Raw genomic sequence first — 18222 nt, forward strand, 5'->3', positions numbered from 1 at the left:
GGAGGCAGGAAATGACCCCAGAAGACTGTGGCCTTCTAGTGCAGCACAAGCTTACTGGTTATTTGGGACATATTATTCCTCTACTTCTGTTTACATTTTTATTAAGGGATTTTACTCTATACCACTTCTCATAATTGCTACACCTTATGCCCCCTAATGCAAGGAGCCCTAGGGGTGCAATGGTTAAGCGCTGGGCTGCTAACCAAAAGATTAGAAAGACCCTTGGAAAGACCAGTGATGTGCTCCTGTTAAGATTACAGCCTAGAAAACCCTGTGGGACAGTTCTGCTCTGTCATGTTTGACCACTATGAGTTGAAATCTACTCGACAGCACTTAACAACATCAGCATGTCTCCTAGTGCAATATGAACTCATTGGTTATTTGGAAAATATCTTTTTATTTCTATTTCTGTTTATATTTTTAGTAAGGACTTTGTTCTATACCACATCGCATTGGTTTTCATGAAAGGATCATTACTGAGATGCAGCATGTGTGTAATTTTCCAGTATAAAGAAACCTTGAAATGAAACTTTTGGTATTTACTGTTGTGAGGTAGTAGAACTGGTCATCATTTTTTCCTTTCTTATTAATAAAATTTGGTTTGTGGGCCCCAAAAAGACTTTGACTAAGAACTTCAGTTTCATGTCTAGATTAGCCAAACATTACAATTTAAAACATTTCAGACTTTTTTGTGTACCACAGGCTTTGGAGTCATACAGACCAGAGTGTTATCCTTTTTCTGTCACTTGTTAGCTGTGTGATCTTGGACAAGCGTCTTGACATCTCTGAGCTTTAGGACTTCATATACTGAACAGAGACAGTAAAATATACCTTATCCGAGTTGTTCAGATTAAATGAAATGATATATTTAAAGTGTCTGATAAAGTTCCTGGTATATGATGGACACAAAATAGGTGGTGGTTACTGTTATTAAATTAGTTTTTGAGTGGTTAGGGAAAAAATTGATTTGAAGGTATATATATATATTTTTAAAGTCCAGATAGAGACTATTATAATAATGAAATACTATTTACTATTAAAATACTATTTACAAAAATACTATTGTAATTACTTAGCTTTTATTTTATACAATGTCTTTGAAGGATAATGAAATAAACCTAAGTCTGTTTCTATTTTCTTTAAAGGTGCAGACACAAAAAAGACTGTCCAAGAATTTATTAACGATCAGAGAGACAGGTTTCTGCTAGAGGTAGTAAATATAATTTTCTTTCCCCCATTAGTCAAATGGAAGACTTCTTGAGCAGCATTGCCAGATGTTTACTTTGACAACATGTCATTTTTCCATTGCGTGCCCGGATCTATCGGCAGAATGGATTGGTTCATTCAGGTGTTTGTTCATTCGTTCAACAAATATTTATTGAATATATTGAGTGCTTACTATGTATCAAGCTGTGAACAAAACAAAGTCCCTGACGTCAGAGAGCTCGCATTCTAGAATTCCAGATAGAATTCCACATTTCCTGTAACATAATCAGAAAATTATTCTAAAGTAGTGGCTCTCAAACTGTACCTTCCTTCAGAATCAGCTGGAGGGCTTGTTAAAAAAGAGATTGCTGGGCCCCACCTCAGAGTTCCTGATTCAGCAGGGCTGTGGTGGGACTTGAAAACTGGCGTTTCTAACAAGTTCCCAAGTGATGCTGATACTGCTGCTATGGGGAACCCACTCTGAGAACCACTGCTTAAAAGGTAGCTGGTCCCATTATCTTCCTTTTTCTCAGTTCTCTCACCCATGACCAGGATAGTACCTGAGAAGCCCAGTTTAATCCAGATTCTCCTGGACCTTTGGTTGAATATGGTCGCATCCTGGGCAGAGAAACTGAGCATGTCTTTCCAAACCCTGAAAGAACTCCAAAACCCTTCCAGCTTCCCCTATACCCACAAACACCAGAAAGGAGCACCAGGTCCTTTTCATTAATACTGGAAATTCTACTAAAGACAGTACTTTCTCTTAGTGCCACCCAGTGATCATACAAATAGCCCATGCCCTTTCCCACTCTCCTGGATGACTGTGCCATACCTTTTTCTCTCTCCTCAGGCCTCCCACGTCTCTTCTCCCATTTTCAGTTCCTGACCTGGCTTCCTATGTCACTGAGAAAATAGAAGCAGTCAAAAGAAAATGTTCCAAAACTCCCCCAAAACATCTCCCCACCTGCCTGCATCCGTGCCCGTATACATTTCTCCTCAGGTGTGTCCCTTCTAAGGACAACGCCCCAACTTGTGCATAACACCCCATCCCCTCTTGCCTATAAAAAGACAGTGATCCTGGCAGTTTTAAGAATGGGAAACAGACTTCTGTTTTCAGTCAAGGTTGAGTTTACTCTTCAGCCTTAAACAGCTAGAAAGCCAGACAAAATACATAAAACAATAGTTTTCAGATAATGGATGACAGGCTCAAGATAGTGATCCCTAAGAGAGAGGAAGCAAATGAGGTGAGTCCAATGATTGCCCCCGCTTACTATCTGAAGAGATTTTCCATAATAGAGCTTAAAAGTGTTCCTGAGTAGTGGAGTCAGAATTAGGAGCTTGGAGAGCCTATGTTGGTGGCTAGATGAGGGCAGTGGAGGTTCAGTGGTAGAATTTTGCCTTCCATGTGGGAGATCTGGGTTCAACGCCCAGCCAATGCTCTTTAGGCACAGTTACTACCCGTCTATCGGTAGAGGCTTGCGTGTTGTTATGATGTTGAATAGGTTTCAGTGGGGTTTTGGGTTTCCAGGCTAAGATGGACTGGGAAGAAAGGCCTGGTGGTCTACTTCCAAAAATCAGCCAATGAAAACCCTGTGGATCACAACGGCCTGATCCACAACCCATCATGGGGATGGCACAGGATCCGGCAGCATTTGGTTCCATCGTGCCTGCGATTGCCACGAATCAGGGGGCAACTCTACGGCAGCTAACAACAACAGCATAGTACTAGAGTTTACAGGGAAGAGAACCAGAAAGGAGAGATCTGGGAAGAGAGAGAATAGGAGCTCTAGAGATCAGCAGAGGGCCCCCCTCAAGTCCTTCAGCTGAGTACCGATTAGTGAACACATGTGAGGAAACTACCCGAGAGCAGTGAAAGAGCCACCAGAATAGGAGCTCCCTCAGGGCTGGAAAAAATTTTTATTCCTAGTAGTCAGAGTAGAAAATACCACATACACTAGGCACCAAGAAGAGTATTCAGAAGGGTATTGCCTCAGTAGTGAAGATAAATTAGTCCTAGACTAAAGTCTGCATTGACCCTACGTAAGCAAACCGTAAAAGGGATAAAACTCTTTCTAAATAACTGTGTCTAAGAACAAAACTCAAAAACATTTAAAAGAATACAAAAAATACCCACTATTCAACAGTGTAAAATTCTCAGTGACTGAGATCCAAAAAAGGTCACCACCCATGCAGAAAAGATGTTACAACCCATAAAAAAAACTATCAATAGAAACAGAACTAGAAATGACACAGGTGATAGAATTAGGGTACAAGAACACTAAAACAAATATTGTAAATATTCTCTTGAGTCCAAGAAGGTAAGGGAAAGCGTGAGCATGTTGAGGAGAGACATGGAAGATATTTAAGAAGACCTACATTAAATTTCTTGAGATGAAAAATACACCGAATGGTATTGCATCAGATTAGACCCTGCAGAAATAAAAGGTTAGTAAATTTGAAGACATAGCAAGAGAAACTATCCAAAATGAAGTACAGAGAGAAGAAAGACAAAAAAAAAAAAAGAACTGAGCTTCATTTTTCAGTTGCTTAGACCAAAAACATTAGTTATCCTTGACTCTTTCCCATAATCCACACCCAAATATGCTTTCAAATACACATTTTCAAAATACGTCCAGAATCAGACTACTTTTCACAACCTCCACTGCTACCACCATAGTCCAAGTCAACATTATCTCTTGGTGAATTATTGTTAGAACTTCTAAACACTGATGTCCTGCTTCTACTTTTGCCCCCCTATAGTCGGTCTGTTCTCCACACAGCAGCCTGATCATGTTCCTTTCTGCTCAAGACCTCTAGTCATTTGATCTGGCCACCAGCTCTCTCTCCGATGTCGTTCCCTACCACTCTCCCGTGCTAACTGTGCTCCAGCCACCCTGGCCTCCTTGCTATTCCTAGGAAACACCAATCACACTCTTGTCTCAGGGCCTTTGCACTGGCTATTCCTTCTGTGAGGACGTCTTCCCTCAGATATCCGTATGGTTTGCTCCCTCACTTCCTTCCAGTCTCTGTTCAATTTTCACCATATCAGGGAGGCTTTCTTTGCCTATTCTAGACATAACAGCAACTCCCTACAGTTGCCCAGGGAGCCCTGGTGGCTCCAGTGGTTAAGTGTTTGGCTGCTAACCAAAAGGTCGGCAGTTCAAATCCACCAGCTGCTTCTTGGAAACCCTGTGGTACAATTCTACTCTGTACCATAGGGTTGCTCTGAGTCAGAATCAACTCAACAGCAATGGGTTACGCTTTCCCAGAGTCACTGTGTGGTGCAAAGGGTTAATGAACTCAACTACTAACCGAAAGGTTAGAGGTGCAAGTCCACCACGAGGTGCCTAGGAGGAAAGGCCTGAAGATCTATATCCCAAAAATCAGCCACTGAAAACCCTATGGAGCACAGTTCTACTCTGACACACATGGGTTACCATAAGTCAGAATCGATTCCAGTGCAACTGGTTACCCTTGCCTCCGGGTGCTCCCCATCCCCCCTTCCATGCTTAATATTTTTCCTGGCACATCTTTATTTGTTGATTTAGCTATCAACTCCCCCCTCTACTAGAATGTATACTCCATGAAGAAGTTTTATCTATTTTGCTCACTGCTTTATTCCCACCACTTTCTTAAAACAGTCCGTGCACATAGTAGGCACTCAATAAATATTTAGTGAATAAAGTAATGAATGAAATATTTTTGTTATAGGATTTGGGGAATCTAATTATTTGTTGTTATTTCTCAAAATTACCTTATATACATATTTTAAGCTCATTTAAATTATAATGTATGTGGTTTTGTTTATACTTTATTTCAAACACGCCACATTAAAAACCCACGTGGGCTGTTACGTATTTTATACTAAAAAAAATAGAAGCTAGATGTCAAAGGTGTTCTTGGGGATCTAAACAAGCCGCTCTGAGGCTGCTTAAACACCCATGCCCTTGGGCTGGATCAGAAGAACGCATCTTTGGCATAGCAGAGTTGGAGCCTGCTTTCTTCCGTGGTCCTTCCTATTGGAGAGGAAGTTAGTGGCCTTTATGGCTACAGACAGCCCAGTTTCCCAGTGCTCCGAAAGCACTGGAATGAGACTGTGAGTATTATCAGATGAACCTGCTCTTTGGGAGGATATGAGCTATTTTTTATTTGAGGGGCAGAATCATTTTGGAACAACGGCGAGCCCCTTCATAAAGGTGAGAGAGAGGACTTAGTCTCCTTCTAAGTATCCCCCAAATAAAATTCCTACATGACAGAAAGGCCATAGACTCAAGATTTGGACATACTACTTTTCTAATACAAATGATCACTACCACAGGTTATTTTTCTCTTTTTTGTGAGACTGTTGAAATGTACTAGGAATTTTCTAGAAATGTGGAATAATGTTCTTGATGTCCTCCTGTTTTCAATATTCTTAAGTATACTTTGTCAACCAAAAGAAAAACAATTAAAAAGTTTGAAGACAGCATGGCACTGAAGGAAAGGCAACTCGTAAAAGCAGAAAAAAAGCTCCAAGACGACGCAATGGCTTTCGAAGAGTTCCTTCGGGAAAATGATCAGAAATCTGTAGATGCTCTTAAAATGTTAGTTTCTTCACTCTGGCCAAATCACTTTTATTTTCCCTTTCTTACTTTTTTGTTTCTCTGAACTTAAACAAAACGAAAAGTAACTTATCTCTGTTACTTTTCAGTGCAGCACAAGAAACTATAAACAAACTCCAAACAACAGCAGAGTTAAAGAAAGCGAGTATGGAAATGCAGGCGGTGAAAAGGTGAGGCCCAGGGAAGCTACCTCTTCATTACTAAATTTCCATGCTCAGTAAAACCTATTTGTACCTAGCAACACCTACATAGGAATAATTCTTGTTAGTTGATGATTTCATAAGTATGGTTAAATTTTTAAAACAAGGAACCTATCCAGTACCACCAAGGATCATCCCTAGCTGGGCACCAGGAAAGTTCAGTGACCTCTGGCTGACCATTGGGGCCCATTTTTAATGATTTCTGAAAATTTTCCCTAACTTCTGGATCTAAAAGTAAAGGAATTATTTGAAAAGAAGCAAACTGATGTTGGGGTAAACGATAAATAATGTTACAAGTGCCCCCTTTTTATTCACTCTAAGACCCCTTTTTTCCCCACATTTTAACTGAAATTAGGATTATTTTACAATCAATGAAGACTTACCATTATAATTGGTGGCATTTTTGTATCTATACTTACATTTAGTTGAACCTAGCAATAGTATTAAAAGCCGGGGTTTATAATGACAAAAATTACAGGAGCAAGAGTTGAGACAAAATTATTGTATACTCTCTTTCCTTTTTTTCAAACCTGGGATGTTTCCTTCTATGGACAAGTGTATCTCACTTCAGCAATTTTACTATCTAAAGAATTTCCATCTGTCATCATCCTTGGACAGTAATGTCATAATCTAGGACACGCTGTAGTCTTGGTATCGGATCACGATAAAACCTTGTTTTTTCTTTTTGAGGACTTGGTGTTTGCCTCTCTTCTAAAATCAAGTCCTTCACGTCTTATGACTACACTTTTTTGGGAGGAAAGCAAAAGCTTGTCTAAAATGCACCAGATGAACTGGATCATTTCTTTGAAACCAACTGTTTCTAACAAAATGTGTACTTCACACACTTTTTGGCTACAGCAGCCCCTTCGATTTTAGGAGCTTAAAGTTGAAAGGGAAACCCTGGTGGTGTAGTGGTTAAGTGCTATGGCTGCTAACCAAAAGGTCTGCAGTTCTCTTCCACCAGGCGCTCCTTAGAAACCCTATGGGGCAGTTCTACTCTGTCCTACAGGGTATCTATGAGTCAGTATTGACTCCAAGGCAGTGGATTTGGTTTCAAAGTTGGAAGTGCTCTAATGTGGACAAGCCACTTTCCTCCCCACCACCTAATGTAATCAGAAGATAATCAAAAGGCTGGCAGTTCGAACTCACCCAGCTTCTACCAGGGAGAAAGACTTGGTGATCTGCTTCTGTAACGATTGCAGCCAAGAAACCCTATGGGGCAGTTCTACTTTGTTACATGGGGTCATTATGTTGGAATCCACTCAACAGCATCAAACAACAACAACATCCATTTACTTCTCAAAATGAGAAGTAATAGCAGCAAATATCCATTAGCAATTTGAATGTGGAATGTATACAATATAAATCAAAGGAACTAGGAAGCCCTCAAAAATAAAATGGAACAATTGAAGATCAATATCCTAGGTGTTAGTGAACTGAAACAAACTGGTATTGGCCATTTTGAATTGGATTTTTTTTATGGTCTACTATGCCATGAATGACAAATTGAAGAGGAATGGCATTGTGTTCATCATCAAAAAGAACATTTCAAGATCTATCCTGATGTACAGTGCTGTCAGTGATAGGATAATATCCATACGCCTACAAGGACAACCAGTTAATACGACTATTATTCAAATGTACTCACCAACAACTAAGGCCAAAGATGAAGAAATGGGAGATTTTTACCAAGTTTTGCAGTCTGAAATTGATCAAACATGCAATCAAGGTGCATTGATAATTACTGGAGATTGGAATACAAAAGTTGGAAATAAAGAAGAAGGAATGGTAGTTGGAAAATATGGCCTTGGTGACAGAAATGGCGTCGGAGATCACATGATAAAATTTTGCAAGACCAGTGACTTCTTCATTGCAAATACCTTTTTTCAACAACATGAACAGTGACTATACACGTGAACCTTGCTGGATGGATTACACAAGAATCAAATACACTGCGTTTGTGGAAAGAGACGATGGAAAAGCTCGATATCATCCGTCAGTCATGACAAAGCCAGGGCCTGACTGCAGAGCATGTGCAAGTTGAAGCTGAGGAATATCAAAGTAAGGCCCAAGGGCCAAAATACAACCTTGAATACATTCTGCCTTAATTTAGAGACCATCTCAAGAATAGACTTAACACACTGAACACTAATGACCGAAAATCAGAAGAATTGTGAGAAGACATAGAGGGCGTCATACATGAAAAAAGTGAAAGATCATTGAAAAGACAGGAAAGGAAAAGACCAAAATGGATGTCAGAAGAGGCTCCAAATTTGCTCTGAAGGTAAAGTAGCTAAAGAAAATGGAAGAAATGATGAAGTAAAAGAGCTGAGCAAAAGATTTCAAAGGGCAGCTTGAGAAGACAAGGTAAAGTATTACGATGAAATGGGCAAAGGCCTGGAGTTAGTCTAGAACTTAATCTAATAGTTCTCCAGAAATAAACAAGTAAAGTAAAACTATTACCAGTCTATTATATGTGCATATACCCTTGGACATGTCTTATTCAAACAGCATTACTTCATCCCACATCTTAATGAAGTCCATATTTTTATGGTCGTATTTGCAAATTTTGATAAGTAAATTATTATGCAAATAAATAATCACAAGAATGAATTTCATGAAGTCGTTTTTTAATGACCACACTTTCACACAGACACTGTATCTAATCACACCTGTATTTCTTTTGAGTAGTGAAATAGCAAAAACAGAATTCCTCCTTAAGGAGTATATGAAATATGGACTTTTTCTGCTGAAATTGTCTCCGAAACACTGGCAAGTCCAGCAAGCGCTAAAAAGGGTGAATGTATCAAAAAGTAAAGACAGTATGAATACCATCATTCCAAAATTAACAAGTAAGTCACATTTTTAATTTCAATTAAGTTAGTATTTCTAATTCTAAAATATTCTTCCTCAACGTTCGTTGGTTGTTTATTTAAGGCATCAGAATTTTCATTTTAAGCAAAACCAGAACAAGGATTCCCACATCTCTTCTATTACCTGCCATTAATTAGAAACTTAGTCTAATTCCAGACACAAAGCAATAAAATAATACATAAAAAGAAAAAAATAATTCATTATTTGCAGATAATGTGATAGCGTACCTAGAATCCTCTTTAAAAAAAAAAAAAAAGCCTGAAAAACTATTTGATTTTACTAAACGGTTCTATAAACAGACACAAAATCAATTATACTTTATTGACCAATTGGAAAACATTATACAAAGACATTCAACCCAAGAGAGCATCAATAACCTTAATATGTGTGAGTTGAAGATTTGATAAATAAATATTCCATTTTTTTAGATAGGAAAATTGGTATTGTAAAGCTGCCAGTTCTTCTGAAATTAATGTATATGTTTCATGGAATTATAATAAAGATGTTACCAAAAATTTGTCAGGGAGTGGGTTATTGGGGAGGAGAGGGCGTTATACAATGATTCTAAGGTTCAACTAGAAAGATAAACAAATACTTTTGATAAAAGAGGGTAATGGAGGGTTACTAATGCTTTAAAATATATTATCACAAAGTCTCAGTAATTAAAACAGTATGGCACTGGCATTAGGGAAGTCAGCTCAATCAATCAGGGTTTTTTAATTTAATAAGTGGTAAAAATGGAACCACAAATCAATGGGGAAAGACTTCCACTTCCAGCAACGTGGGCCAGACTTACTACCGTGCCTGGAAAAGTCGAAAAACTGGATAAATGTAGGAATCAATGGTCAGACACTGGACATCAGTCCATGAAGGATAGTGATCCCTGAGAGAGGAGAAGTAAATGAGGCAAGTCCTACATTGCTCTAGCCTGGAGAGAGTTTGCAGGATGCAGCACAGGGAGGGGGAATCCAAAAGATCCCAGTGGCTCCCTGAGTTGGAATGACAGAGACAGGAGCCCAGGGAGGCCAATGCTGTTAGAGTTCTTATAGTGGAGTACCGGAGGGGAGAGTGCAGCACAGAGTTCTGGAGAGCTTCAGTCTTCAGCTAAGAGCTGATCCAAACATACTTCAGGCTAGGAGTATTTACACCACAGAAATTGGTAAACTCTACAAATCAGGGAGCATTTTTTTACCAGAGATTGGTTGTTGAACATTTCCCAGCATACCACTGATGGTTGCATTGCTCAGTTCTCATGTGTCTCCATGTGCTGAGTGTGATTAAATTAGATAATGTTTGTAAAATATTGAGCACAGAGACGACACTTTGTTAGAGCTCAATAAATGGTGGTTAACAAAAAACAAACACATGGAAAGGAAAACTGAGAAGTATTTGCATTTAATAACTTATGATTCAGTCCTCTGGCTGTACAAACAGTTAAGGACTCAAAAGGTTAGTGGTTCATGTCTACTCAGAGGTGCCTTACAGCAGGCCTAGCACTCTGCTTCCAAAAGGTCGCAGCCTTGAAAACCCAACAGAGCAGTTCTACTCTGCATGAGTTAGAATTAACTCTTCTGCAACCATAAACAACAACAACAACAGTGTTATGGATTGAATTGTGTCCCCCCAAAATGTATGTCAACTTGGATAGGCTATGATTCCCAGTTTTGTGTGATTACCACCATTTTGTCACCTGATTTGATTTTCCTATGTGTTGTAAATCCTATCTCTATGATGTTAATGAGGTGGTACTAGCAGCAGTTACGTTAATGAGGCAGAACTCAATCTACAAGATTAGGTTGGGTTTTAGTCAATCTCTGTTGAGATATAAAAAAGAGAAGCAAGCAGCAAGACAGGGGGACCTCATACCACCAAGGCAGTGCTGGGAGCAGAGGACGTCCTTTGGACCCAGGGTTCCTGAGTGGAGAAACTCCTAGACCAAGGGAAGATTGATGACAAGGACCTTCCCCTGGAGCTGAAACCCTGAATTTGGAGTTCTAGCCTACTAGACTGTGCGAATAAATTTCTCTTTGTTAAATCCATCCACTTGTGGTATTTCTATTATAGCAGCACTACATAACTAAGACAAACAGAATTGTCACTTGAATAGAGGATACTCAGAAACCAATACACTTCTCATTCCTGAGGAATGAATAGCTAACAAATGGGTTCTATGGGTTATGAAGACTGAGATTGGAAATGGGGATTTCTTAGTGCCAACAGGTCAGTCCTCACCTACTCTGGCAATTCCAGAACCCAGCCCCTTCCATCTGCATAATATATTTGCTGGTTATAGTGTCTCCATCTTATATTTCTGTCCCTGAAAGTTTTCACAGTTTTGTCTTCTACCTGAGACAAATCTCTCATTCTCAGAATTGTTTTACTTTCTCTCTCTCTCTCTCTCCTCTTTATGTTCCATGTCTAGAATCAATAGTAAGTGGAAAGAGAAAAGATGACAGCTTTGAGGGTTCCAGAAGGACGTCATTTTCAGAAGACTCTTCTCTGGGGAAAGGTGTCCAAGGTAAAACAGGAGATTTGGAACTTCATTCACAAAAGTAAAACCAGAGAAGTTGCCCATCTCAAAGTGGAGGTGGAAGGTCCACAAGCCTACCTACAAAATACAGAGCAGTGTCTACAGCACCCTTAATCCTGGGTGATGAGAATTCCAACTCGGAGAGGTGAACGAGTGGACAGAGCGGAGAAGTCAGGGGAAGAGGACCAGCCAGGAGTCATCCCCTGTAGCTGACACACTCTCTGAGACCCTTCCTAGCTGGGCCTTCTCATTCCCCAGGCTCAGCCCTGAATTCTGATACTGACAGACCCATTCCCAGGGCCTAGCAAACCAGGTCAGTTACTACCAGGAGACTGCCATTGGCCAGTGATTCAAGGAAGTTACTGTCATAAAAACCGAGATAGCTCTAACATACCCACAGTCAGCTCTGAGAACTCCTTCGATATCACTACCATTTTTAGGTGAAACTACCTTCTCCCTCCATCCTCTATCATAATTATTTAAGATATATTACTTTGTGTGTTATAGGATCTGGGCAGAGGGTGGGGGAAGGGGACAGAGGGAGTGGGTGGTGATGACATTGTTCTCATCTCTGAGATCTTAACAATACTTTTAGCAGTATGTGTTCAGATATCAACTTAAAAGCTAAGGTAGTAAGTTATGATGGTGGTGGTATCCATCTGGTTCTTCATCCATTTGTTTCCTTCCTTCATTTACCATATATTTATTGGAGGCATACAATATGTCAGGCACCCTTTCAAGACCCCGAGTACACAAAGATGAATAGACCTGTACCCCACAACTACACAATACAGTGGGGTGTGTGATATAGTAGTGATACATAGTGAGGGTTCTGAGGGCAAAAACCAAAAAGATGATCTATGCCTGAGGCAGTTAGAAGAGTCTTTAAAGACAAGGTAACATTTCAGCTAGATTTTGAAGTATGTGTAGGAGTTTGCCGTGTGGAAGATGGGGAGAGTAAAGCCCACTGTGTCTTCAAGACAGTACAGTGTGAAAAATAGTTGGGAATCATGAAGGCACTGGCATGAGAGAACAGGGTGCTCTGGAGCAGGGACAGCCCTTGAGAGTTGTCCCAAAGTGAGGTAAGCAAGTCTTCAGTCCCTGACTGTGTACTGCCCTTGGGAGGAGGTGCCCAGTGAGAGTCACAGCTGAGAGCCATCCGCAACTGATATGCCCTATGGGCTGTCTGGGGGTCAGTGGATGAAGGGACCAGAGACAAATTTTCCCACTTCTCAGTTTCAGACCAGGATCTGGCCCAGACCTTGACTAAAGTGTAGGGGTGACTGGGGGGGAACAAGCACCCAGGTGACTTTTGTGTGGCAATGGTAAGCCTCCCCACAAGAGGTCATGATTGAAGTGCCCATTTTTATTTTTACCCTTGATTTAAAAAAAAAATCGTGATTAAAAAATCTATGATTAGGTAAAAATAGAACCATGACATATCTCACAATTTATGTCCCTGATTTGTGACCTTTTGATAGTTGTATTATATTTCTGACAATACCCCCAGCCTCAAACAGTGTGCCTTTGACTTTAGACTTATGCCTGGAGCCAAATATCAGTAGAAAAAAAGAGCTCCATTTTCTATATGATTATCATTCTAATAATAATAATTTTTAAAAAGTAGTGAGCATACCCATGCAGAAAAATGAATATCATACACCAGGTGACAAGGACTCATTTTTAATGATATGCTATTTCTTTTCACCACCACCATCACCAACGATGTGGACTTCACCGGGACATTTTGAACAGGAAAGCAACACAAGAAAACCAATCTCACACCGGAAAAAGGGAAATCATCCTCAGCAAAGTACAGTACATGCTTGATTACCTCTCTTGGACACTGTGAATGACTTTTAGCAAATATCTATCTTAGCCTTTCTTCAAACATTGTTGCTGTTAGGTGCTGCTGAGTCATCTCTAACTCATGGTGACCTCAGGCATAACAGAACAAAATGTTACTATTTTCATGCTCATTGGTATGTTCGAGTCCACCCTTGCAGCTGTTGTGTCAATCCATCTTACTAGGGGTTCCCCTTTTTTTTCTTGACCCTCTACTTTACCAAACATGATGTCCTTTTCTAGTGATTGGTCTTTCTTGATAATGTGTCCAAAATAAGCAAGCTGAAGTTGCTTCTAAGGAGCATTCTTGTTGTATTACTTCTAAGACTGATTTGCTCCTTGTCCTGGCAGTCCATGGCATAGTCAACATTCTTCACCAACACCACAATTCAAATGCATCAGTTCTTCTTTCTTTTTCATTGTCCAGCTTTCGCATGCATATGAGGCAATTGAAAAACCATAGCTTGGGTCAGGCACACACCTCAGTCATCAAAGTGATGGCTTTGTGTTTTAAACTTAAAAGAAGTCTTTTGCAGCAGATTTGCCCAATGCAATGTCTTGACTGCTGCTAACACGGATATTGATTGTTGACCCAAGTAGAATACATATGCACTATACTACAAATCCACTCCTCCGTAACATATGCTGGAGGAAGTGGTTGCTGTTTCTGTGTGCTCCTGATTTAACTGAGCTCTCATAGGCCTCCCTGCATTCTTTGATGAGTGCCTGCAACTGCTATTTGCAGAAAATGCCTGTCCACTGCATATATGGACTATATGAAGAAGAACGGGGCATCGGACTGGAGGAAGACTTGTTCACAACCTGCGTTATGCAGATGACACAACCTGGCTTGCTGAAACTGAAGAGGTCTTAAACCACTTATTGATAAAGATCAAAGACCACAGCCTTCAGTATGGATTACACCTCAACATAAAGAAAACAAAAATCCTCACAGCTGGACCGAGAAGCAACATCATGATAAATGGAAAAAAGTTTGAAGTTGTCAAGGATTTCATTTTACTTGGATCTACAATCAACACCCACGGAAGCAGCAGTCAAAAAATCAAATGACACATCGCATTTGGCAAATCTGCTGAAAAAACCCGTTACCCATTGCTGTCAAGTCGATTCTGACTCATAGCGACCCTACAGGACAGGGTAGAACTACCCCATAGAGCTTCCAAGGAGCGCCTGTTGGATTCAAACTGCCGACCTTTTCGTTAGCAGCCATAGCACTTAACCACTACACCACCAGGGTTTCCAATCTGCTACAAAAGACCACTTTAAAGTGTTAAAAAGCAAAGATGGCATCTTGAAGACTAAGATGTGCGTGACCCAAGCAATAGTATTTTCAATCTCCTCATGCATGCGAAAGCTGGACAACGAATAAGAAAACTGAAGAAGAACCAATGCCTTTGAATTATAATGTTGGAGAAGACCCATAGGGGTCTTTATTGCCTCCTTCTCAGAGGTAGATCTCCAGACCTTCATTCCTAGGCTGGAAACTCCACTGAAGCCTATTCAGCATCATAGCAATGGGCAAGCCTCCACTGAGATCATGGCAAAAACTACCTTGCTCTCTCCTTGTTCCCTGCCTCTGTAATATCCCAACAGTTTCCAGTTTGCCTTCTTGAAGGATTTTTCCAGAGCTGCTTTCCAAGCCACGTAATTATTCCTTAAGAAAGTATCTCATTCCCCATCCCCCAATCAACATTTCCTCAGCCTGATTGGAAGATATTTTTTTTAATAAGTAAAATTTGATCTTAAAAAGACAAATACTGTTTCACTAGGGGATATTCAGAAGATGGAGGTGCAAGCTTTGTTTTGAATACTACAAAACATTTTTAGTTTCTCAAGAAGACTGCATTAAAAAGGGACAAAACAGATGTTGTTTTGTTTCTTTTAAAAAAATTACATTACTTTGTAGATACACCTCAAATAATTGATTCCATATGGTACAGCCTTCCTCGTGGTCTCATCAGTTTGTGTATGTCAGCCTTGTCTGGGACCAAATCTGGTTTTCTTTTGCATTCTCATGGAAACTGTTGATTCCTATTGAGAAGAACTATTTTAGAGTTAGGCTCCAGAGGCAATTTAGAGATTTAAAGGAAATCTGTTGACAAAAAAATGGCTCAGAAATCAGACGTTTTCTTTTTCTTTTCCAGCCACCCTGAAAGTATCAGTTCAGAAGACAGTATGGAATTCCTTTTAGATGATGATATGGACTATGATCTGGTAACCAGCTCATATTTCTTGGTTTAAATATTATGTTTGGTGAAAAGTATAAATGCTCATTTCTTCTTTTGAAATTAGAATTTTCTATTCCAAATAGTCCCCAAAATATCCAAAAGGAAATAACAATTTTGACACTGTTCCCCAATAATATATATAGTTCATTTTTGTCATCAAGCATTTTATGAAAAATAAATGCCTATAAGACATTGTAATTTAGGAGATATATATTATCTACAATATTCTGGTAAAAATACCCATTTCCTCAATGTGTATCATTTTTTCAGGGCTTGAGATATGTTGGATAGTGGAACAGTAATATAAATCGGCCTTCAACAAAATAGCCCTTTATTGCTGCAAGATTGACTTTGAACCAGCCCCACTCTAGATGCAACCACAGAAACACAAAAGAACAAAAAAGCACTAATAACCACCATCCAATATTATATGGACTTTACCTCAAGTCATTATTTTAACTAAATTTCTTTTTTAAAGTTATATATACTTATAATTAAAAAAATCTGGAAAATATATAAAATAATTAAAATGTGTGGGAAGGGAAGAGGGATGACCTTCACTTTAGCCTTTTGTCTTTTCTTCTATTCCTTCTCCTTTGCACTTCGCTACCCACATCTCCCTCATTGTCAGAACGGTGTTCTTTACTCCACTGTATTTTTCCAGATAAGTCACAAGCACATAGGTATCATATTTTCTAGTGAATTATACTCTTCATTGTTGATTGATAGGAACCCGAGATTTATTTCAAAGAGCCAGAAGAGTTGCTTCAAGTTCTCACAGAGCTGGAAGAGCAGAATCTTACTTTGGTACAATATTCCCAAGATGTAGATGAAAATCTCGAAGATGTTAATAAAAGAGAAAAAGTTATACAGGATAAAATGTAAGTGACTGAAAACGAAATATATTCTATGGGGGATTTCTAACCAGACACTGGTTCCAGCTCATTCCCGTGTGGCCCTTCCTCCAGGTGGCTCTGGAATCTCAGCTGGGATATTTATTAGTAATAGTTTACATTGCCAGGTGTAAAAGGTAGAAGTTGTATTTTCTCAGTTTAATTTCCATCCCTATCTTCCTTTCACTTCTCAAAGTATATTCCTAGCTAGCAATAATAAAGTACAGTTTGAAAGATTTATGATTGTCATTTAAAGATTAAAAGAATTGAAATGGTGCCTACTGACTTAATTTTTGTTCAGTGTAGTTTTCACCATGTCACCTGGCTAGCTGTCATTTCCTTAATCGGATTCATGTTTTGGAAGATATTACTGATAAGTGCATTTTCCTTAGCTGTTACCCGAATCAAAATAGTTCTTTTTTGTGATTAAATATTATATAATTTTATAATGTAAATTTCAATCCATCAGGGTAAGAAAGGATTTTTGTCAGGAAAGAGATGCTGGATTTGATGACTCACAGAATTCGTTTCTAGTCTAAAATTTTATGATATTATTATAATTTTGAAAAATAACTTCAAGAGGCAGAGAATAGGTCTTTACATTTACCCATTATAAAAATGTGTAGAATATTTTTCCAAAAGGTTTACCAGGACAGAAGATGGCAATCTTTTTAAACAATAGGTCAAATGACATTGAACTTCAGGACAAATTCATTTGTTCAGAAGGTAAAAGCCTAAAAATCATTATCTCACACCAGCTGTTACCTTCTTCCGGTCCTCATAGCATATGGTGTCCCACCCCTGACAATGTGTTTTGTGGCGGTTGTGAGGGGAGAGGTGAGAGGGTGGGGTTCAGTTAGGCAGGAAGAGGAAATCTGTATCAGAGTATCTAAGGTATCTTTATCAGAATCTCCAGGCAAGGGAGTTAGGAGTCTGCATGTTTTCCCTTAAAGAAACCAGTTGCTGACAAGTTGACTCCCAATCATAAGGACCCCATGTATTTCGGAGTAGAATTGTGCACCATAGTTTTCAGTGGTTGATTTTTTGGCACTAGATCCCCAGGCCTTTCTTCCAAAGCACCTCTGGTGGACTCAAACCTCCAAACTTTCAGTTAGCAGCCGAGCACATTGACTGTTCGCACCACCCAGGGACTCCTATTTTTTTTTTCCCCAGATATTCTGATTATCAGGCAGGTTTGATATATTAGATCACATCACAACTTGGGTTCCTAACACCTAAACTCTGCCACTTTCTACTTGGGGGACACAGGGGAATCACAAAAGTAGGGCAGGGGAAGAAAATGCCTCATAATGGAAGCTAAAAGCAGGATCTGTGCATTTATTTATTTATTTATTTATTTTTCATTTTAACTTGAAAAGTTGCAGATGTTTTGGCAATATTTTTAAATATGGAATTATGTGTGGCTGGCTAGACATAGGCTGTTGACACATAATCTGGAAAGAGTGTCAAAGCTCCTGATTAATGTTTATTTCACTAAACCACAAATTACAGACAAGGGTTTCTTTCTTTTTTGTGTGATAGAAATAGCAACATAGAGTTTCTCTTGGAGCACAAGGAAATGCTTAAGGCTAACTGTGAGAGAGAAGAAGAAAAAGCAGCAGAATTGGAATTAAGGTCCAGGCTATTTAGTTTTGGAGAATTTAAGTCAGAAGTTCAGGTAATCATTCTTTGCTTGTGGTATTTTGCCTCATGATAATAATAATTTGTATTTGCTGTGCTAAGCATTTGAATGGAGTTAAAGCAAATCACAAGTCACAGATTGATGGAGAGGTGGAAGAACAACTTGGAATTATTTTATCAATA

At 39.2% G+C, this 18222-nt stretch overlaps 1 protein-coding gene across 1 annotated transcript in view; it reads left to right on the top strand.

The window, feature by feature from the left end:
- CCDC38 (coiled-coil domain containing 38) overlaps window positions 1-18222 on the top strand; it is a 49204-nt gene that overhangs the window by 17019 nt on the left and 13963 nt on the right. Inside the window, exons 4-11 of the mRNA XM_064285122.1 lie at window positions 1146-1210; window positions 5626-5789; window positions 5897-5977; window positions 8699-8859; window positions 11304-11433; window positions 15365-15491; window positions 16235-16386; window positions 17941-18076. Of these exons, the coding sequence (XP_064141192.1) occupies window positions 1146-1210; window positions 5626-5789; window positions 5897-5977; window positions 8699-8859; window positions 11304-11433; window positions 15365-15491; window positions 16235-16386; window positions 17941-18076 (1016 nt within the window). The remainder of the gene's footprint in view (window positions 1-1145; window positions 1211-5625; window positions 5790-5896; window positions 5978-8698; window positions 8860-11303; window positions 11434-15364; window positions 15492-16234; window positions 16387-17940; window positions 18077-18222) is intronic.

Source organism: Loxodonta africana, chromosome 4 (assembly GCF_030014295.1).
Source record: "Loxodonta africana isolate mLoxAfr1 chromosome 4, mLoxAfr1.hap2, whole genome shotgun sequence".
NCBI classification, from domain to species: Eukaryota; Metazoa; Chordata; class Mammalia; order Proboscidea; family Elephantidae; genus Loxodonta; species Loxodonta africana.